The sequence below is a fragment of the Pinus tabuliformis genome, chromosome 9, assembly GCF_031772625.1.
Source record: "Pinus tabuliformis cultivar Carrire ecotype Pingquan chromosome 9, CPIR1, whole genome shotgun sequence".
NCBI lineage: Eukaryota > Viridiplantae > Streptophyta > Pinopsida > Pinales > Pinaceae > Pinus > Pinus tabuliformis.
The window spans coordinates 39,634,926-39,658,767 of NC_142307.1; the positions used below are offsets into that span (position 1 = coordinate 39,634,926).

The 23,842-nt window shown below is 36.6% G+C and overlaps 1 protein-coding gene across 1 annotated transcript in view; it reads right to left on the reverse strand.

The window, feature by feature from the left end:
- Positions 1–2,813: 2,813 nt before the first annotated feature.
- Positions 2,814–23,842, reverse strand: part of LOC149147043 (uncharacterized) — a 146,080-nt gene continuing 125,051 nt past the window's right edge. The window contains exons 4-5 of the mRNA XM_089441692.1: positions 3,093–4,833; positions 2,814–2,980 (exon numbers count right to left, since the gene is read on the reverse strand). Coding sequence (XP_089297818.1) covers positions 3,245–4,833 — 1,589 coding nt within the window. The 3' untranslated portion in view covers positions 2,814–2,980; positions 3,093–3,244. The remainder of the gene's footprint in view (positions 2,981–3,092; positions 4,834–23,842) is intronic.

The following is a 23,842-nucleotide window of genomic DNA, read 5'->3' on the forward strand; positions in this document are numbered from 1 at the left end:
ATGAAGCTAGAAATGTTGTGAAATATAATCTCCTAGGCCAAAGTGGGCATTAACAGTGTAGTGAGAGATGGAAGGCGTGTCATCCTCATTGAAGTTCCTTAATAAGGACCAACTATTAATTAGTAAATCTGTTCCATGAATAAATGGTCAAATGTTAAAATAGCTTAGCTTTACTTTCTGCATATGCACAAAGCATTTCAAGAGTATTCCCTGCTAGAATTTTATGCCCGAGTAGGCTCAAGATCTGTCCAAAGAGAGCCTACAGTGTGATCCTAATATTGCTCATAAAAATCACAAATTGTCAAAACAGGTTCAAAAATCTCATCAAAATCACATTAATATCCCCATGATATAACATCCAAAGAAAAGGATAACTTTTGAAAAAGAGAAATCACAACTCTCCCAGCATATGGCATTCATCTTGTAACAAAGGGAATTAAGCTGTCAAACATGAGCCATTAAATAATATCAGGAGCTTTTGCCCACGAGTATATATAACAGAGGATCAGGACCAATTTGGAAGCGACTTCTAGCTACTGTGAGTCACAAGACTGAAAGAATGCATTTTGAAATAGCTTGCCCATCCTTAACTTCTAAAACAGACCAGCTACGAAAATCTATAGTCCTGCTTTAGAAAGACATCATTTTCAGAGTGGAGTTTTCCGTAAACATGATTTGTTAAAAAGGAAATGGAGTTAAAAACAGAAATTGACCTTTTAACTTATCAAAGATCAGGATTAAGACCAGATCCCCATTCTAAATTCACCCTTCATCCAAATTATTACCATCAATTGAGTCACCAGAGATTGAATTCAGACCAGATCCCCATTCTAAATTCATCCTTCATCCAAATTATTACCACCAATTGAGTCACCAGAGATCAATTTCAGAGTTGAGTTCTCTGTAGGCATGATGAAAAAAGAAATGGAGTTAGAAATCGACCTTTTAACTCATCAAAAATCAGAATTAAGACCATTTTCCCACCGTAGATTCACCCTTCATCGAATTTATTACCACCAAAAATCTGAAGTTTGAACCCCTTTTTACAAAGTATATTAATAAGCAATTTCAAAGCAAGGAGCTCAGCATAACTGTCAAATTCCTCTCCCAATCTGGCCTTGACCCTGAAAAAGTGGGTGTCTTAAAAAAAATTTATGCCACTTGCTTTATATTTATATTTGGGAGGAGATCCTTGATTTGTTAAAAAGGAAATGGAGTTAAAAACAGAAATTGACCTTTTAACTTATCAAAGATCAGGATTAAGACCAGATCCCCATTCTAAATTCACCCTTCATCCAAATTATTACCATCAATTGAGTCACCAGAGATTGAATTCAGACCAGATCCCCATTCTAAATTCATCCTTCATCCAAATTATTACCACCAATTGAGTCACCAGAGATCAATTTCAGAGTTGAGTTCTCTGTAGGCATGATGAAAAAAGAAATGGAGTCAGAAATCGACCTTTTAACTCATCAAAAATCAGAATTAAGACCATTTCCCCACCGTAAATTCACCCTTCATCGAATTTATTACCACCAAAAATCTGAAGCTTGAACCCCTTTTTACAAAGTATATTAATAAGCAATTTCAAAGCAAGGAGCTCAGCATAACTGTCAAATTCCTCTCCCAATCTGGCCTTGACCCTGAAAAAGTGGGTGTCTTAAAAAAAAATTATGCCACTTGCTTTATATTTATATTTGGGAGGAGATCCTTGGCTTGCTCCGTCAAAATCGTGAAAAGGCTGCCTCTCAGGCATTGCTTTGGGAAGAGTTATATAACTAGCAAATATAAATCTGTGCTGGGATGCACACTGGAAAGGTGGGATGAATCTCCCTTCAAAAGCGTCAACGTTCCTTGCAAACCAAATTCCCAACTATCAAGAGTAAAGCTTTGAACTCTTTTAAATCTGGCTTCTACTGCCACTGTGTAAAACTTACTACTTTAGTTTCACCTTGCCCAGCACCTCCTACCCGTATCAGGCTATCCATTCCAGCCCACAATGGGGAAGAATATGGGCAAGATGATCTCCTATAGCTTCCTCATCCAGCTTGTATAAAGTACATCGACTTGGCCCATGTCCAATCCTCTTCTGTACCATGTAGTACTTACACAGAGTAGGGCCTTGTTCTATATGGCCAGCCACATGAAGATCCTTGCTTCATGCTTTTAGTGGGGACTTGATTTTCCAAAGTGGTTTCCACTGCCATTAGATTCCATCAGGCCGATCTGTTAACAAACATTGCATTGCATTGAAACCGAGTCTGGGGGTAGAGAATCACCAGACCAGCTCATCCTTGTCTCCTTGAGTCGAACATGACTCACTTTTAGTCCACCTGTGTTAGACTCCCACTGCTCCCCTTCATTCCCTCCCAGCTCTGGAAAGTTTGCCCTGCTCCTCTTCATTCGCCTCCAGCTCTAGAGGTTTGCCTTTTTCCACTTTTGCTACCAAAAGGTAGTGTTTTATGGAGAGGCTGCCTGAGCTAGATAGAAGTAAAATTTCCCTCACAGGTTGTAGATCAGATGAAGGCATAATTTTTCTTTTAAAATCCTCTTCATTTGTCAGCAATGCTCCAAGTTCAATGTATTGGATCCACATAGTGATCAAGAATTAGAAAGAACTATCCAGCTTTGTCCATAGAACCATAAATCATGTAAATTTGAATGTACAGAACATAAATGCAAACCATACACGGGCAATATTCCATGTTAGGATGTGGTTCAGTACAGGTAATGCAATTTGTCCCAAAATATATTACTAACTCACTACACAGGATTCAGTCAGATAATTTAGATGAGAAAGCAAAATTAAATTGCATCAACACAGTTAAAAATCAGAATCTCATATTCTGCGTATTTGCAGACAAATATACATCAGTGAGGAACTGTTGACTGCTCTTATCTCACATTTCTTACTTTCACAGTCCGTGGAGCAACATAAAAGACGGATGGATGATCTGTAAAGCTCGAAATGTTGTTCCTGCACCAATCAACCCCTTCTAAGTAAGGTAAGGTTTCATGGACTAAAGAACAATGCCAATGAACGTTTCTATCTAACCACTGTATCGAATAAAGAAAAGAATCAACCAAACCTGAAGTGTAAACTGTAACAATGGGCACTGCAGAAAGCTACAGAACAAGTCAATGTCTAGATGCATCTTAATACTGGACAAGTTTCCAGGGTAATTCAATTTAACCTTCCAGCCATCAACCATAGGAGTATGATTGCGTTAATGCCCTATTCTTATTTTTCCAGTCTCTGGGGAATGGGTGCATTCATCGGATAGCCGTCCCTCTTTAGATTTTCTGTTTGAGCTGCCACGTTATGTGCATCCGCTGATTCTGAATCTGGAGAAATCGTAATATGAGTTTCCGCTGAAAGAAAGTTAGACAAAGGAAATGTCGACCCTTCCCGCACAAGGGGCATACCCTGTGGAGGAAGAGAGTTTTCAATGGAATAATGCATTGGACTCAAAACTGGCGACACTGAAGCTTGAGCATTCAAATTTGGTGACATGTCTGATTTGACCCAAGAGGGTGAATTCAAAGCTGGTGATCCTGGTTCATGACCCAACGGAGCCAAACTCGGTGAAGCATCTCTCAGGTCTTGTGAATCTTGGCCAAGATATTTTTTAGAATAGAGTTTATCCTCACAGACCTCATAGAAATTTCCAGTGCGAACCTCCTGACAGAGAGAACAAACACCGCAGAAAAGCCACTGCATTAGATCTGTCACATTAGGCTGCCCACAACAGCAGCCATTTCCAGGTAAGCCAAACCTCTTCCGCATCTGAATCCTCCAAAACCCACCGTACAGAAGCCCAAACACGCAAAGAATGATCCCAGTGATACCAAGACCTTCCCGAATATTCTCATTATCAATATTGACAGCAGCCAAGGTGAAGATCCAATAAGGGGCCATGCACAACAAAATGAAGGTCACTATGTGCACATACATGTTCCCAAACCCCAGTCTATCCATATTCCACCCAAAAACGCAGAACCCACAAAATGTTGAAAAAAATGCAACAGAAGGATCACTCCAGCAGTCAAATAGACCTCCCTGCCATTCCGGTTTAGGTTCCATTCTTTTACTACCTCTTCTAAGAAGAGAGTATTTCTTCTCAAGCCGCGCGTATGTAGATTTGTTTTTCACAGAGTTATCATCTATCCTAATAACATCTGCATCTGCATCTGCATCAGTGATACTTATAACCGTAGTCTCCAAATCACCTTCGGCTTCGTAATCTTTCCCAAGAGGACTCAGGATAAGATAAAGACCAGCTGCAACAGGGGCGCCTATTGCAACAGAAACGCACAAACCCACTCCAATAGCCGGACGCTGTGATCTCTTATAGCCCCAATTCAGACCACAGAGCGCATACTGCGCAAAACAATTTATTTGCAGAAGTAGCACAACTACCATCATGTGTGCCCACTCATGAGGTTTGTAAGTCTCATTTTTACAGTAGACCTTTCTAAGATTGACAATGTCCTCTGGTTTCCATCTAATGAGAAGTAAAAGATGATAACAACGCTGTGGGTGTAGATAAAGGCACATCATGGTAAAAAGCGCATTTAGAATTTGATTATTGACCTCAAACCAGGCATCCCTCTCACTCTTTTTAGGCACGGCCCTGTTAAGAAAGCCAACCAGAACCAAAAAAAGAATAGCTCCAGATACTGCCACAGCAATACCCCATATTAACAGTGCCAAATTCTTCGGATTTCGCAGCCATACTTTCACTGCCTCCTTCAAAAATACCCACCTGATTTCGCCAACAAAAGGGACTTTAACGCCATCCTTGAGGCCACGAAAAGGCTTCACCGGCGCTGGAGTTCATTGCCATAAACTCCACTAAGAATTCAAACGGACTCTATCTGGAACTCCTCCGTAAAAAGCGCACAGATGTCAAGCGGAGAGCATTGTTCATTCGCCTAATAACGCTTTTTAAGGTTTTTTAATGTTTTAAAACATTTTTTTATTAAATTAGACGGCTGATTTTTGTTCAATCGTCTAACAAAAGATCTAACGGCTACGATTAGGACAGAAAGGCATTTGGGGGAGTCCATTTCAGAGGGAAACGCCTTACGGCGTAAAGAGACTTTTGTCTTATAAAAAAAGAAAAGAAAGAAAGGGTTATTTTAGTCATATTTTGTTATTCAAGAGATATTTTTTTAGGAGATTTAAAAAGGGAATGGATTCAACGAAATTCCATTCGTAACCTCTATCATTCACAAGGAAGAATTATGATATGTGGGCTATTAAGATGGAGATTATGTTATATGCTCAAGATCTTAGGGATTACATTAACACTAAATAGTTAAACCTATAGATCATGTAACAAAACAAACACTCACGAATGCACAAAAGGACCAATTGATTTTAAACAAAAAGAAGAATGTGCATGCATTACAACTTATCCAACAAGCAGTGGATGAATCTATATTTTAGAAAATCATGACCACGACTTCGAGAAAGACAATGTGGGAGATATTGGAAATGAGCTATCAAGGTATGACCAAAGTAAATAGGGTTAAGTTGTGGAATATTAGGAGAGAATTTGAAAGCTTGCAAATGAAAGACACAAATAATATCAATTCATTCATGAATCAAGTTTTGACCATTATAAACCAGTGAAAAATATACAATGATGAGATTCAAATAGTGGTTGAAAAAGTCTTCAGTTTTTTGTCTACTAAATTTGATGTTGTAGTAGCTGTAATGTCCCCTAACAATAATAAAAATAATAAATAATTAATAATATAGTATAATATTAAAATATAAGAAAATAAATGATAAACAATAAATAAAAGATAATAATAGTAAATAAATAATAAATAATGAAGAAAATATAATAATAATAAATAAATAAAATAGTAAATAATAATACTAGAGTTCTAAATAAATATAAATATAAGTAAACTATAAAAATAGTAAAACTAAGTAAAGCTAACAAAAAAGCACAATAAAATAAATATAAATAAAAAAACTATAAAAATAGTAAAAATAAGTAAAGTTAACAAAAAAGCACAATAAAATAAGAAAGAGTTAAATTAAGAGAACTATAAAAATAGTAAAAATAAGTAAAGTTATCAAAAAGTAAAAAGGAATAAAATAAGAAAGAATTATATTAAGAGAATTACTAAATTAAGTTAAACTTAAAATAAAGAAATAAAAGTTGCATGTTGACACATAGAGTGTGTGCATGCGGTTCCCCTTCCAATGTTTGCTCTATTTAATAGACGATGAGGAAGATGAGAGATCATTCCATGATTCCATCATCCATTCTCTTGGGAGAAAAGTGTTGTGAGACAAAGATCATTCCATGATTCCATCATCCATTCTCTTGGGAGAAAAGTGTTGTGAGACAAAGGATTCCCTGACAATAGTAAGTTGATTGAGAGCTCGGGAGTGGCCAGTTGTAGCAAGATTTTGTGCAACTGCGGTTGAGTGGAGAGTGGTCCCCAAAAATTTTGTTGCGGTTAGCAGGGTTTAATTAGCGTTCAACTTTGAAATTACAAGTAAGGAATATCATCGCTACAAGTAAGTTGCCTTTGCTCCTATTTCTCAAAAATTCTATACTAATTAGTTGAATAGAGGAGTGTTGTTTGTAAATCGCATAATTGATCTAATTAGTTGCATGTTTTAATTTTGGGGTTGTTACATATGGTATCAGAGTGAGTTTCCACTCTATTTGACCTCTAGGTAAAAGTTAAAAAAAAAAAATACTTGATCTTGATTGTGATGATAGGGAAGAATTTAATAAGTAGACTAGAAAAATAAAAATAATCTTTAATTTTCGCAAATTATTAAATAAATAACATTTCTTTTAAAAAAGTAAAATAAAATTTCTTTATTATTAAAGATAAACTCGACACACTTCTTGTTTGCATGTAATTATATATATATATATGTTCTTGAACCTACCATTGTAATTTTAAAAACTTTACATGGATGTAATGATCTTAAGATATTATGCAATCATGCTTTTTCGTTAAAAAAAATGATCTTAAGATATTATGCATGTACTGAAAACCCAAATTCAAAAGAAACTTGCGAACCAAAGCTCCTAAAATTTTGTTGAAAATCATTAACATTAAGATAACACATTGTTAATTCACTCCACCTTTGTTTTCCCTGTGTTTGAAGGGTTTGTGGTTTACTTTTTAAATTAGACTTAAAAAATAAATAAATTAGCAAGTGAGCATATGACATCCTCATGATAATCTGGGTAATATAAACCATAGTAGTTATTTGGTGGATAATATAACCCATTTCCACCACAGTTTCTTTCTCCACAACCACTAATTCTATATAAAAACCATTATTAGTTGAACTCTGCCAAAGAGACAGGCGGCATCTGGTTAGTGCTATCGCATAAATGGCCATGGCCACAATTTCTCGTGGGGTAGGAGTCGATGCCGACGAGTCCAAGGCACAACCCGTGCACTCCAGAAGTGGCAAAACCGGTCAAAAAGGACATTCATCGGAGTGAACTGCGTTAGTGACCGACAAAATCCCCATTGGTCGTTTTTCCTGAGAACTTGTTCACTACCGTGACTAATGTTCCACTAGCTTCACCACCTTCAGGATTAAATTAAAAAAAAAACCTGAGTAACCGTCGGACTTTAGGGCATTTTCGTGGCCTTTGCAGTGTTGGAGTTGTTCTGTTCAGAGTCTCTGGAACATTAATACTTTTAAATTGATGGTGGTGGATGAATTTATGACTGATCGAGGTTCGATTTTCATGCCTATCATTACTGATAACCATGACGATTGTATGGATTTCCACTTCTTTCACATACGTGGTTATGAGTAGTAATAAGAGTTTATGAACTGGAGAGCATGCACACTGGTCGTATCCAATAACCCATTTTGAGTTTACATATTTTGAAGGAGATAACGCGTGAACAATTATGAACAACAATTAATATACTTTGATAATAGTATTATGAGTTAAAACATGCCAGAAAAATGTATCACATAATCATTTAGGAAATCATAAAATATTATTATTTTCAATGTTTGAATTAGAGTTATAAAATTATTACTTAAAATAAATAAATGTATTTGACTGTTTATATGAGTGGTTAACCTATAAGAATGAAACTTCAAAAATAAAAATCAATTACTTAACTCATTTAAAGAGGGTTTTTAATGAAAATAAAGTTTTAGAATATTAGTTGTGTTAATAGTAAATATTATATATCTGAAAATTATTTTTCTTAATGAAAATAAAGTTTCAGAATATTAGTTGTGTTAATAGATGAAAATAGTTAATAAATTTGAATATTGTTTTATTTATATTAAATTTCAATTAATCTAGTCAAATTTAATTGAAATCCACAGAATTTGCTTTTAATAATAATAATAAATGTTGAAGATGAGCAATTATTTCTGAGCATTTTCTTTACAACTCCTAAAATAACACAATTTGTGTGTCAAAACTCGAATCATTTTTGGTTATAATAACCCATACAAACAAAATGATAAAAACCATCAATTGAACATTTTCTTTACAACTCCTAAAATAACAAAATTTGTGTATCAAAACTCTAATCATTTTTGGTTATAATAACCCATAAAAACAAAATGATAAAAACCATCAATTATTTATTTATTTCACTATTTAGTTCTCACTTTGTTAGCTGCTACCGTAAGGGAGGAGACTTGATTTTATTGTTACTGGAAAAAAAACCAATCGTGTTTTCCTATCTAATTTAAGAAGAAGAAAAAATCATGCTATAACTGCTCATAGACATGTAAAGGCATTCGGTAATAGACTTGCTTGAGTAGGCATTGACTTTTCTTAAAAGAGTGAGTTGGACACTTTACCCATTAACATGGTCTAGAGTTTAACGTACTTATTATGATTAATACAATAAGGTGGAAGGTGTTTAAATCTAGTAATCAATTCTTTATAACATGTGAGCACATTTAAAATTACATTCTTTTTCTGAGATGTATTTGTAATTTTGTAATATATATATATAGATATATATATATATATATATATATATATATATATATATATATATATATATATATATATAATATAATTTTTACAAAGTGAAATTATATCAAAATAATAAATATAATTATTTTGGACGGATGGTAAATATTTTATTAATAGAATAAATAATAAATATACTGTGAGAAAATGTAATACTGAGGAAAAAAAATTGTGTATTGAAATATAATAATAGGTGAAAATATTTGATATATGTAAATACAAATTGTTAATCAGTGCACTAGTGATTTTAAAATTAGTTATGTTATTAGATTATAAGTTATAGTGAAGTTGTTTTTTAAATGAGCTTATAAAAGAGGAATTTATTTTTAAAAAAATGGATTTAAAGTGTTGTTTTGGTCACCAACAACCCCCCTCTTTGTTTGGTATTAGCAATAACACCAAGCAAATGGGGACCCTTAACAAAAAATCCAAAAACATTTTATCACAATTTTTTTTGTATTTTAACTCTCTAAAGCTGTATCGCATCGCAAAGAGAGAGTGAAGCGTTTTCCTATGCGCATAAATAAGCTGCGAAGGAGCGACGCGAAATTCATCGCATCGCATATATTGAAAAGCGCTCTTAAAATGAAAAGCTAAGGAATCGCCGACGGCCGATATGCGACGTCGCATATCGCAACATCGCATAAGCAGCACACAGTGATTGAATGATAAAATGCGATTTGCGATCTGCGATCTTGCGATCTTGCGATCTGCGATTTGCGATCTTCGATGAATGCGACCATCAATTCCTGCAATGACACATCTTGACATCGCAATCCTCGATACTGCGATACGAATCGTAGAAACCACTCCTCGACATAGTGTTCAAGGAACGCTGTCTGTAGACCAAAATTGGGTGCGCGCCTTAAGAGAAATTAATGATTGTATGCCAAAGTATCCAAGAAGGATTGTGTTGCGTTTTTCGAAGAGTCAAGTCATTATGAGTGTCATGATTATGCATTCATTAGAACTTAAAGCTTTCATGTCAATCTTTTCGTCATTTCTCTTTTCCTTTGCGTAAACTGTAAGGCAGCAACTAATATAAATCAATGTGCAGGAAACATCTAAGGAAAAGGGGAAAACGTCAATACTCCGAGAACAGAGAAGAGATGCCTTCGCAAACGGATGCCGCATGCACCAGGACCGCGGATTCCAGAGTATCACTCAACAGATACTGATGGAAATAGACTATCCAAGACTCAGAGTCAAAGGCGCACAAAAGCGGCATGTTTACAAAAGATCCTGAAGCTCAGACTCGGTAAAGCAAAAAGAAAGACGCTAAAGAAGGAAGACGCTCCAGAAAAGCCTGGAACAAAGAACGGAAGCAATTTTCAATACGGAAAATTGTTCAGACAACGAAATCCCTAACTCATCGAGTCATTCGCACGGCCGGAAACCGAAATAGCAACAGCACAATCAGTTTGAAAGAAATTTGGGTTATACCAAGTATACACACAGCGAATACACCAAGCCAGAGGAAGATTTTCGAAAATATCTTCTAGTTTGTCAGAAAGCGATGCCAGCTCTTGTTATTTCTATTTTCATCGCTCGAACGAAAGGAGAAGACAGCCAGCCGACTCTCCCCAGGCGAACGTTGCATTGCTTACAGCACTAAGGAGCAAATACAGAAACAGTTAGAAATTAGATTCAATTTTTAGAAATAAATTTGTTTTAGTAGAAGGGCGGTCATTTGAAGCCGTGTCCTAAATTTATGTAATTAAGATTAATTAGTTAGTAGTATTTAACCCTTCTCATGGCATTTGGAGAAGGGTCCGGAAATTTGTCAAAAAACTTGTCCTCATAACATGCACTTTTGCACCCTCGGAGGGGGTTTTTGATGAATGGATGGATCGAGATTTATCAATGTTTGCATTTAATGTCTGCTACTGATGTTGCACTTCTGTACTCTTAGTAGATGTTAGAACAAGTAGAGATAAATCATTATTGCTTGAAGTTTATGAGTGAAATCAGTCATAAATGGTACTTTTATCTCTTGACCAATTTCTTCTTATATTCCTAGAGTGATATGCAGTTTTAGTTGTTTATATGTTAATGTATGAATGTGTGGGTTACCATTTGGCACTTCTGTACGGTGGATTCATTTATTTGTGCTTGACATATGAATAACTTATTATGCGATATGTTGTTCACAACTGTTTTGCCTAACTTTTTATGCAGAATGGTTTATCTTAATTGATTTCTATTCTTATGATAGCTGAATGATCTTTATTACCAGTTATTGTTCGAAATCTCTTTAGATCGCATAATAGAAGAAATACACCCCGGGTTAGCGTAGATTAGATGTGTTGTTTTTATTAGATTACAATAGCATAGAGTCAGTTTAGAAGTTTGAATTAAATTAGCTTAAAATACTCCTAGATCAGCGTCATCCAACTCTACACACACACACACACCTTAGATTGGGAAACTGGTCCCATTATCCCCAGTCGGACCCGTTATACCAAACAGGCAAGGAGCTGCCAACCAAGTTCCGGACCGGGTGGGTATCCCCCTTGTTGTCGACCCGATTTTCGGGGCCTCAACATATTTGGCGCTAGAAGGAGGGCACGAACTACGAATGGCACCTAAATCAAAATCTAAATACCATTCTGAGAGTAAATCACCCTCATCAACTCCCCCGACTTCCCTAGTACGTTTAAATCCAGAGTCAGAAGTCGCTCGAGTATCAACCGCTGCTACATACCCTAATATTTCAGACCAATTTATCATTGAACCCCCTGATGTTCAAACTCTGATTCGTAAACTCCAGGGATTCTCTATTTTTACTCAGAGGTCTGATAAATCTCAAAGCAGCGTGACTTCACAGTACAACCCTGCTCATCCCCTGACCAGATTGAAGAGTGAAAAATTTGGCATTCAGCCAACTGAAATCCCTCTCCCCACCAGGAAAAGAGCAAGGAAAACACCACCAGAGTCTGATAGTGAGACTCTTTCATCTACGTCGTCCATCTCAACTCCCTCACCGCGAAGTCAGCCACCCACATCTTCATTCCAAATCACTCATCCATCTTCCACAACCCCTCCTCTTCGATCATCAAAGATCATAATATCTTCATCTTCTCAGCATCAGGGATCATCCTCTGCACTTTCATTCACTAGCAGCTCAATGATGGCCCAGTCTCCATGGAACAATCCTGGGGCGGTTTTAATGCCTCCACCTCTGAGCCCAATACCGGCCCATCCTGAGAAATGGCTACCCAAATTCAATCCAGAAACAGGCATGCTAGCTGAAGAGCATATTAATAATTTCATGCTTTCTGTTAATCTCAACGGAGTTACCAACGAGGATGCTGTCGTCCGGCTTTTTCCCTATACAATGCAAGGGACAGCCGGGTCATGGTACTTTTCGTTACCTTACGGGTCTATCACAAGTTGGGACATTTTTCAAAGTCAATTCCTTACCAAGTTCGGTGATGACAGATCAACGGCGACGTTGATCAATGACCTATCCAATCTTAAAGCCGAGGCTAGAGAACCCATTAAAGATTTCAATTTACGGTTCAATAAGATCCTCAACAAAATTCCCGCTGCTTCCCAACCCAGCGAGGAAGTAAGATGTGAATGGTATATTACGGCCTTACCATCAAACTTGGCAATCTTCGTAGATAGGGCAAATAAGACAACCTTAGTTGAAAACTTGACAGAAGCGATAGCAGTAGAAAAACGCGTAGTAGCCCTAGAAAAGAGATCTCCGATAGAGGAACGCAAATCTAAGAAAATCTCTTTCAAAGAAGACACCAAGAAGAAACAAACGAAAGATCCTTTCGATTTGGAAGGATTACAAAAAGTATTAAAGGCCATGTCCAATGAGATGATTGACATAAAAAAACAAGTAGCAGAAACTTCTTCAAAAAAGCCTTACAGAACTTTTAAAAGAAATCCTCCAATGGATGTGAAACCACCCAACGCTATCTCAAACGTCGAATCCGAAGAAGAAGAAGAAGAAGAGAATACCACTGAAGGGCAGACCGATGACGAAGAAGTTGTGGAACTACAAGGAATGTGGGATTTCATCCTCCCACAAGAAGAAGATCAAGAAGCATTTCCAGTTTGCACACGAAGCAAAAATCAACTTGATCCTCCCCAAACTACCCCTAAACAAAAGGGCGCAAGACCTGCAACAAAAGATAAGGTCGCAACAAAGAAAACAACCGCTAGAGCAACCCAATCTAGCCCAGTCCAATCAGATCAAACACCTCCATCAAGAACACTGATTGTGTCGGATGAAATGGAGTATAACATTATCGATGACATGAAAAAGACTAGGGCTAATATCACTCTTTACGAGTTGAGCAAATTGAAACATCAACAGAAAATAATGATGAAAGAATTACATGCCGTGCCTACTACATCTTTACCTACAGCTGTAGCTTCCCACAACATGGGAAGACCTCCAACCAACACGATCAATAAGATTGACCCAAATGACATTGCCTTGATTGGAGGAAGATCAAGATCTCATACTCCCCCTTTTCTTCTCACTTATGAAATTTTCAATAAAAACGTGCACAATTGCTTGGTTGATTTTGGTGCTTCAACGAATATTTTACCCAAATCAATATGTGCCAAATTGAATGTTCAACCACAAAAATCTGCGGTGCGCATAGTTCAGCTTGATCGATCTCAAGTCGAAGTGATTGGTGAACTTAATCAAGTGACCATAAGATTGTCGTCTAACCCGAAGGTATGTCAGGTTATTGACATTCTAGTAGCTGATATCCCTGAATTCTATGGTTTGATTCTTAGCAGGGATTGGTCCGAAAAACTCCATGGATATTTCTCAACCGACTGGTCGCACATGTGGTTACCCTACAATGGTAAACCGAATCAGATAAAGGTTGAACGAGAGTTACACCAAAAGTACATAGTGGCAGAATTGGAGGGAGAAAATGAAGCAATAGCATACAACAGCAGTATCATAGGCAATTACTCGGTAGATTCTTTCCTCGGCAATTTCAATGCTCATACCTCACCTTACTTAGAAAATTCAGTTTTGTCCCAAGTTGAAAATTTTTCCCAAACTGATAATTCAAAATGTGTTAATTTTTTAGATAACTCTATAAATACATCTTTGTTTTGGAAATTATATTTTGATGGCTCCAAATCTAACGAGGGAGCAGGAGTAGGATGCGTTCTGATTAGCCCAGATGGAAATAAAACCATGCTTACGTGCAGACTTGAATTCGATTGCACAAACAATACAGCGGAATACGAGGCCTTGGTGCAAGGCCTATACAAAGCAATCAGGTTGAATGTTAAGTACCTTCAAGTCTTTGGAGACTCTGAGATTGTCGTCAAACAAGTACGTAACACCATACATTGCATATCAGGTCATTTGAAGCACTATCAATCTTTAGTACAAGATCTGACTGCACATTTCATAGCATTCAATATTTCGTCAATCCCTAGACTCCAAAATGCAAGTGCAGACCTGTTAGCTAACGTAGCCTCTAGACTTATTCCCTCCGAAGATTTTAGTCCAGATAGATTCTCAATAGAATTAATCTTTAGACCATCCATCCCTGACAACATCACAAACTGGAGAGTATTCAATGACGATCCTGACATTGTAAATTTCCTCGCTTCTGAAGGATCCTACTCAAATCAAATAATTGACGAAGACCATCATGATCACCAAATACAACAAAATAGAACTGATAATGCTATACCTAAATCGGTGGTTAAGTTAGAAGACTTACATGATTTGAAAAGTCGGTTTAAAAGGTCTACCAATTCTAAACTCTACAGTTCGACTCTGAACTACGAATTAGTAAACCTAGGAACCAATGAGAAACCACAAAACGTTAATCTAGGCCACGGCCTAGCCCCTGAAGAAAAATCAGCATATATCTGTCTTTTGAGACAATACAAAAACGTTTTTGCCTGGAGTTACGATGAGCTGAAGACATACGACACTTTTATCATTCAACACACTATCCCTATGATTGACAACGAAAAACTTGTCCAGCAGAAACTCAGAAAAATCCACCCCAATTTAGAAAATCAAATAAAAACTGAGCTAAATAAGTTGTTGAGAGCCAAAATAATTTTCCCCGTCAGACATTCCAAATGGGTATCCAATATGGTGCCCATTAGAAAGAAAAATGGAGATATTAGAATCTGTATCGATTTCCGGAATCTCAACAAAGCCTGTCAAAAAGACAATTTTCCCCTCCCACCTATGGAGCAAATATTACAGACAGTAGCAGGCTCAGAATTAATGTCTTTTCTGGATGGATTTTCAGGATACAATCAAGTGCTGGTACATCCCGATGATCAGTTAAAAACCACATTCCGAACTAAATGGGGCACATACGCATATCGGAAGATGCCATTTGGTCTGATCAATGCCGGCGCTACCTTTCAGAGAGCCATGGACATCGCATTTAAAGGTTTAGTCAATAGATCTGTAGTGATTTACCTGGATGATATAACAGTGTACTCCAAGAAGCGAAGCGACCATCTCAAAGACTTGAAACAAATCTTTCAACGATGTTTAAGGTATGGGATTTCACTTAACCCAAAGAAATCTTTTTTCGCATTAAGTGAAGGAAAATTGCTAGGATTCATAGTGTCAAAATCTGGTATTCACATTGAACCTGACAGAATCAAAGAAATTTCCGAAATATCCATGCCTCATAACAAAAAAGCCATGCAATCTTTCCTTGGTCAAATCAATTTTGTAAAGAGATTTGTCCTAGATTTTTCACGTATTGTTTCTCCTTTGCAAAATATGATAAAAAAGAATTCAAATTTTAAATGGAGTCAAGATGAGCATGAAGCATTCAACTTGATCAAACAAGCTATCATTAACACTCCATCTTTAGCGACCCCGAATTTTTCAGAATCTTTTATAGAGAAATCTTATGCCGCGATTCTAACTCAAGCAAATCAAGAAAAGGCGGAAGCTCCAATCTCATTTTTTAGCTCGAACTTACAAGGTGCTGAACTCAATTATTCAGACGTGGAGAAACAGGGATATGCTGTTTTCAAAGCGATCAAGTATTTCATACCTTTCTTACTTAAAGCCCATACCAAAGTCATAGTACCATTTCCAGCGGTAAGAAACCTTCTGATACAGAGGGATGTGGGCGAAAAGAGAGCAAATTGGATCACCGCTTTACAAGAATACGATCTTGAGATCAAACCAGCAAACATTGTAAGAGGTCAAGGCTTCTGCAAGATGTTAGCTGGAGCATCGCAAATTCCTGAGAACTCATCTGAAGAGGTACATAAGTATGAGGTAAGCCTAAACGACGCAGAATCATTATATGCTGACACCATTTATTATCTTAAGAACGGGTATGCTCCATCACACCTGGATCACACCAAGAAAAGAGCTCTGAGATTGAAAGCTAAACAATACCAGCTCATAAATGATGTTCTGTTTAAAAGGAATTACGATTCTGTGCTTCTTAGGTGTCTTGAGAAAACTGAAGCCGAAAAGGTTTTGCAGGAACTCCACGATGGACCAGCAGGTGGACACTATGCTGGAGACGCTACTGCACATAAAATCTTACGTGCAGGATATTATTGGCCCACGCTGTTCAAAGACTCACACAGTTACATGAGGAAATGCCAAGTCTGCCAGACTGCTGCAGGGAAACAAAAGAAATCATCCATGCCACTACAGCCGGTTAACATCGAGCAACCATTCAGTCAATGGGGCTTGGACATAATAGGTGAGATCGTTCCTCACTCTTCTAAGCAGCATAGGTACATCCTCACGGCAATAGATTATTTTACTAAATGGGTAGAAGCAGTTCCTCTCAAGACAGCTAATTCTGAAAACATTATTGAATTCATAGATCAATTTATAATCACTAGGTTTGGATTGCCAACGGCCTTAATGTTTGATAATGCTTCATACTTTTCTGGAAATACCATGACTGAGTTTGCACTTAAAAGAGGGTTCAAACTGAAATATTCTGCCAACTACTATCCGCAAGGTAATGGATTGGCTGAATCAACAAACAAGAACCTAATCAAGATTATTAAAAGAACAGTCGACCAAAACCAAAAGAATTGGCACAAAGCGTTGGTAAATGCTTTATGGGCAGATAGAATTACGAAGAAAGCTTCAATCGGCACTTCTCCCTTTAATTTAGTTTATGGGAAAGAAGTGGTTCTTCCAACTCACTTAGTCATTCCCTCTTTGTCTTTAGTACAATACATCAATGAAGTATCTACTTCCTCCTTACAATTGAGACAAATGGAAATAATCAAATTAGAAGAATGACGAGAACAAGCTAAGAAAACCCATGCTCATCACCAAACGCTAATAAAATCCTCTTTTGACTCAAGCATAATGACCAGAAAAAACTTTCAGATGGGAGATTTAGTTTTGAAATGGGATAAGGCTCATGAAGAAAAGGGCAAACATACGAAATTTCAGAAGCTGTGGCTTGGTCCTTTTCAGATTGTAGAAGTCATAGGCCCATCAACGTTTGTGTTGCAGGATTTGGCAGGTAGAAGAGATTCTTTGCCTGTGAATAGACAGATTCTTAAAATGTATTTTCCATAGAAGATCACTCTTCTATTTTTGTAGGATAGTTTTAGTTTTTATTTGTTTTTTTTTTCTTTCTTATAAATAAAACCAGTTGTAAATGGTCACTAAAAAGGATTCATGAAAGAGCACACTAATTCTCTATCAGATTTTGAGCTTTTCGCTTGTACAAGTAGCAAAACTTTTCGAAAAATCTGATTTTTATTATTGACAAATAGAGTTAACCTTAGCCTAAACATGATATTAGTTTCAACCTCAAAAACTTTGATGAAAGCAACCTTTGGTAAAAAATTGTTTTATATCAGCACAATGAAAGGTATCAATAATAAAATAAATATTCTCTGTAAAGCTGTTGTTTTCAAACTCTATTATTGTCGTCCAGAGCTTTCTTAAGGAAAAACAATGACTTCCTCCCTGCTAAAGGAAATCGCAGCATTCAGAGGAACAATCCGAGAAAACACTATATCTCAAAGAATAAGAGGTCTCATCACGAGCCGGCTTATCATGATCATAGATATTATAACTTGCTGACTTTGCCAAAACTGTCTACCAAAATAGGGAAACGACTCAAGATTGTTGCAATCAAAAGACAAGGGGTCTCATCACGAGCCAGCTTGTTCAGCAAAAGTGTAAATCAAGTGAATGACTATGTCATAATTTGGCCACCAAACCAAGACATTTTTCTTTAGAGAATAAAAAAAGAAAAGGTGTCAGAAAGGGTTTTTCTCTAAAATGTTGTAAATAACCTCAAGTAGGATAAAGGATCATTGCTGGATAACAGGTAACCCTGTCGAGGCTATGGACGCTTGCGGGTAGCAGAGGCTCTACCTACGACAAATGAGAATATTTTAAAAAGCCAGCACGCAAAGAAGACCTTATTTTATCTTTAAAAGACCAAGTAATGTCTGGTGTGAATGAAATAACTAAGCATGAGGAAGCAAACAATTGGAATAAGAAAAGGTTGAGACAAAGTATCATTGATAGGATAAGGAGTAATGTACTCTATCTGTCCATAACAAAATTTAGACATATGAAAATTTTTATCTTTCGGAAGTGGAAATTCAATTGAAAAACAGAGATAACTGGTTCTTCACAGTGAATCACCATTGTTGTGGTCACCAACAACCCCCCTCTTTGTTTGGTATTAGCAATAACACCAAGCAAATGGGGACCCTTAACCAAAAATCCAAAAAACATTTTATCACAATTTTTTTTGTATTTTAACTCTCTAAAGCTGTATCGCATCGCAAAGAGAGAGTGAAGCGTTTTCCTATGCGCATAAATAAGCTGCGAAGGAGCGACGCGAAATTCATCGCATCGCATATATTGAAAAGCGCTCTTAAAATGAAATGCTAAGGAATTGCCGACGGCCGATATGCGACGTCGCATATCGCAACATCGCATAAGCAGCACACAGTGATTGAATGATAAAACGCGACTTGCGATCTACGATCTTGCGATCTTGCAATCTGCGATCTGCGATCTGTGATTTGCGATCTGCGATGAATGCGACCATCAATTCCTGCGATGACACATCTTGACATCGCAATCCTCGATACTGCGATACGAATCGCAGAAACCACTCCTCGACATAGTGTTCAAGGAAAGCTATCTATAGACCAAAATTGGGCGCGCGCCTTAAGAGAAATTAATGATTGTATGCCAAAGTATCCAAGAAGGATTGTGTTGCGTTTTTCGAAGAGTCAAGTCATTATGAGTGTCATGATTATGCATTCATTAGAACTTAAAGCTTTCATGTCAATCTTTTCGTCATTTCTCTTTTCCTTTGCGTAAACTGTAAGGCAGCAACTAATATAAATCAATGTGCAGGAAACATCTAAGGAAAAGGGGAAAGCGTCAATACTCCGAGAACAGAGAAGAGATGCCTTCGCAAACGGATGCCGCATGCAGCAGGACCGCGGATTCCAGAGTATCACTCAACAGATACTGATGGAAATAGACTATCCAAGACTCATAGTCAAAGGCGCACAAAAGTGGCATGTTTACAAAAGATCCTGAAGCTCAGACTGGGTAAAGCAAAAAGAAAGACGCTAAAGAAGGAAGACGCTCTAGAAAAGCCTGGAACAAAGAACGGAAGCAATTTTCAATACGGAAAATTTTTCAGACAACGAAATCCCTAACTCATCGAGTCATTCGCACGGCCGGAAAACGAAATAGCAACAACACAATCAGTTTGAAAGAAATTTGGGTTATACCAAGTATACACACAGCGAATACACCAAGCCAGAGGAAGATTTTCGAAAATATCTTCTAGTTTGTCAGAAAGCGGTGCCAGCTCTTGTTATTTCTATTTTCATCGCTCCAACGAAAGGAGAAGACAGCCAGCCGACTCTACCCAGGCAAAAGTTGCATTGCTTACAGCACTAAGGAGCAAATACAGAAATGGTTAGAAATTAGATTCAATTTTTAGAAATAAATTTGTTTTAGTAGAAGGGCGGTCATTTGAAGCCGTGTCCTAAATTTATGTAATTAAGATTAATTAGTTAGTAGTATTTAACCCTTCTCATGGCATTTGGAGAAGGGTCCGGAAATTTGTCAAAAAACTTGTCCTCAGAACATGCACTTTTGCACCCTCGGAGGGGGTTTTTGATGAATGGATGGATCGAGATTTATCAATGTTTGCATTTAATGTCTGCTACTGATGTTGCACTTCTGTACTCTTAGTAGATGTTAGAACAAGTAGAGATAAATCGTTATTGCTTGAAGTTTATGAGTGAAATCAGTCATAAATGGTACTTTTATCTCTTGACCAATTTCTTCTTATATTCCTAGAGTGATATGCAGTTTTAGTTGTTTATATGTTAATGTATGAATGTGTGGGTTACCATTTGGCACTTCTGTACGGTGGAGTCATTTATTTGTGCTTGACATATGAATAACTTATTATGCGATATGCTGTTCACAACTATTTTTCCTAACTTTTTATGCAGAATGGTTTATCTTAATTGATTTCTATTCTTATGATAGCTGAATGATCTTTATTACCAGTTATTGTTCGAAATCTCTTTAGATCGCATAATAGAAGAAATACACCCCGGGTTAGCGTAGATTAGATGTGTTGTTTTTATTAGATTACAATAGCATAGAGTCAGTTTAGAAGTTTGAATTAAATTAGCTTAAAATACTCCTAGATCAGCATCATCCAACTCTATACACACACACACCCCTTAGATTGGGAAACTGGTCCCATTATCCCCAGTCGGACCCGCTATACCAAACGGGCAAGGAGCTGCCAACCAAGTTCCAGACCGGGTGGGTATCCCCCTTGTTGTCGACCCGATTTTCGGGGCCTCAACAAGTGTATATGTTGGTTTAGTGTAAGGGGATATCTTAACTATGGCAAGGAAAAGTTTAATGAATAATGATGTTGAATATTAGCCTTCTTAATCAGGGTACTTTGTAATGCACAATGCTAAATTGACATAATAAATATTGATTTTTAGGTAAAGTTTAATGGACACATTGATATACAAACATAGTGATTGGTTAACCCCTTTTTGGGGCAAAGGGACTAGAAATACCAATTAAGACCCATGTGGCTACTACATTCTTTTTATCTTGATAAAAACAAACAAACATCTCTTTTCACAATAAAGTATTTGGATAATGATTGTTTAACTTTTGGAAAAAGAAAGACACTATGTAGACTAATGAAAAGCACCGAGCATGAAGTGTAGGAAGAAATACTATTGGAAATTCTATAATGTGACTTTGAGAATGATTACACATGAATTGGCCGAAGAAGTAAGAATCAACTAATAAAGGGTGTACTTGAATAAATGTTACTCACAAGTGGATTGATGACCTAGTGTTACTTCAGATAAAACAACTTACTAGTGTGTCATTATTATTGAAAGAAGTTATTGCCAAACACATTGGGCATACCAGATCATTCATAGATGATAATGGTGGTAGTGGTTCTAAGCATTTCAAATTCTAAACTAAATATTTAATAAGTGGAAATTAAGGTGGAAGAATCCCTAGTCCAACTTGAAGATGGGTGAATCTATGATAAAAGAGATCAAGTGGGAACTTGATGAGATAGGAAAATATTTTTAAGATGAACAATGACAATTATGTGAGTGATGGATAAATCACTAAGGGACAACAAGCCCTCATGCGGGTGGATTAAGCATAACATAAGACTTAAATAAGGATGGCCTCGTGTATGTGTGTCATTTGGATAAGCACAATATATATAGTGATCATGAAATTTTCACTTGATATTGATGATTTAAATGATTGTACAAATGGTAATATCTTAACAATGAATTTCACTAAAATTTCCTTGGGGAAAGAAGAATAGTTGATGAGAGATTAAGGCTCAAGATGATGAGACTCATTTGAAATTTAACAATGTACTTAGATAAGTATACCTACGGTGTAAATAGTTAACTTCCTAATAGAAAAAACAAGAAATGATTATTGAAAAGTAATTGGTACCTTGATGAAAACATGACAATAATAGTACTCATGAGATAACATAGATCTTAGAGGGATGTTGAATAATCTTAATTCATAGTTAATATTCATTGTTTATATAAGTAAATGAAATCAATTCATGATAATAATGCTTAAAGTGTATTGTTGTTCTATATTTGATATGTATTGAGATGATTCTCATATTAATGATGTTTCATAATGAGATGGTATGTGGTAAACATATATAGTTCGGATGAGAGGGTAATGATTTATATGTGGTTCTTATTTATTTATTTATCATGATAATGACGTTGAATGCTCATGATGAATATGATATGCATAGGGATTATGATGTTATATTGAGGTATATTGACATGTGGTTCATTTATTATGTGATGACATGTCTTTGATGTTCATATGTTGATGTTGTAACTTATGAGGATATTATGATGTGAAGCATGTGGTAATTACAAGCAGATTTTATAACATGAGAATGTGGTGATTAACAATGATGTTATGTTATCATGATGACATGCAATAGTTGGCATGTAGATTATTTTCTATGATGTTATGATTATAACTAATGCATTGGATGTATGTTGAGATGTGGTGATTGACAGGAAATCCACAAATGGGCCGAGAGGGCCAGTTTATTTGATGATCTCGTAGGAGCCCATACCTGTGAGGGAGAATATGTAACACCATATGGGTTGGGGACATACTCAATCAACACTACATATGCTAGTGGTTCCTTTGTCTTGTATAGCTCTTGATGGATAGCTCTTGAAGGGATATGGGACCATATTGAGGAGGCCAAGTGCCTGATGTTCTAGGCTAGGTGCCTGTTATTGGATTGGGATGTCGAAGTCTGGTGGGGGTGTAAGGACTTCGATTCCTGGGGCTGTGCGCCTTAGTAGTTGTGGATGGAGTGGGCTAGCCTTGCGAGATGCCCGGAGTCATTGAATACCGTACCGGATGCTTGCCTTGGGGCAGATGAAGTCTGAGTCAGGTGCGAGCCTTGGGGCCAACCTTGGAATAGGATACAGACTGGGGAGGCTTATGCCTGGTTTCGAAAGTGGGAAAAAGGAGAGAGATTCCTTGAGATTTCCCGGGTGTTGTGAAAACTTTCGATGCCTGTTGGTTATACTAGTTCAGCAAAGGGTGTAGGGCAAACATGAAGTAATAAATAACTAACTAAATGAAATGTCAAATAATTCAACTTAACTTCGGAACGAAGTTCCTTAAAGAGGGGGAGTATGTAATGTCCCCTAATAATAATAAAAATAATAAATAATAACTAATATAATATAATATTAAAATATAAGAAAATAAATGATAAACAATAAAGAAAAGATAATAATTGTAAATAAATAATAAATAATGAAGAAAATATAATAATAATAAATAAATAAAATAGTAAATAACAATACTAGAGTTCTAAATAAAAATAAACTATAAAAATAGTAAAAATAAGTAAAGTTATCAAAAAGTAAAAAGGAATAAAATAAGAAATAATTATATTAAGAGAATTACTAAATTAAGTTAAACTTAAAATAAAGAAATAAAAGTTGCATGTTGACACATGGAGTGTGTGCATGCGGTTCCCCTTCCAATGTTTGCTCTATTTAATAGATGGTGAGGAAGATGGGAGATCATTCCATGATTCCATCATCCATTCTCTTGGGAGAAAAGTATTGTGAGACAAAGGATTCCCTGGCAGTAGTACATTGATTGAGGGCTCGGGGGTGGCTATTTGTAGCAAGATTTTGTGCAACTAAACCTACGGTTGGGTGGAGAGTCATCCCCAAAAACTTTGTTGCTGTTAGCAAGGTTCAAATAACGTTCAACTCTGAAA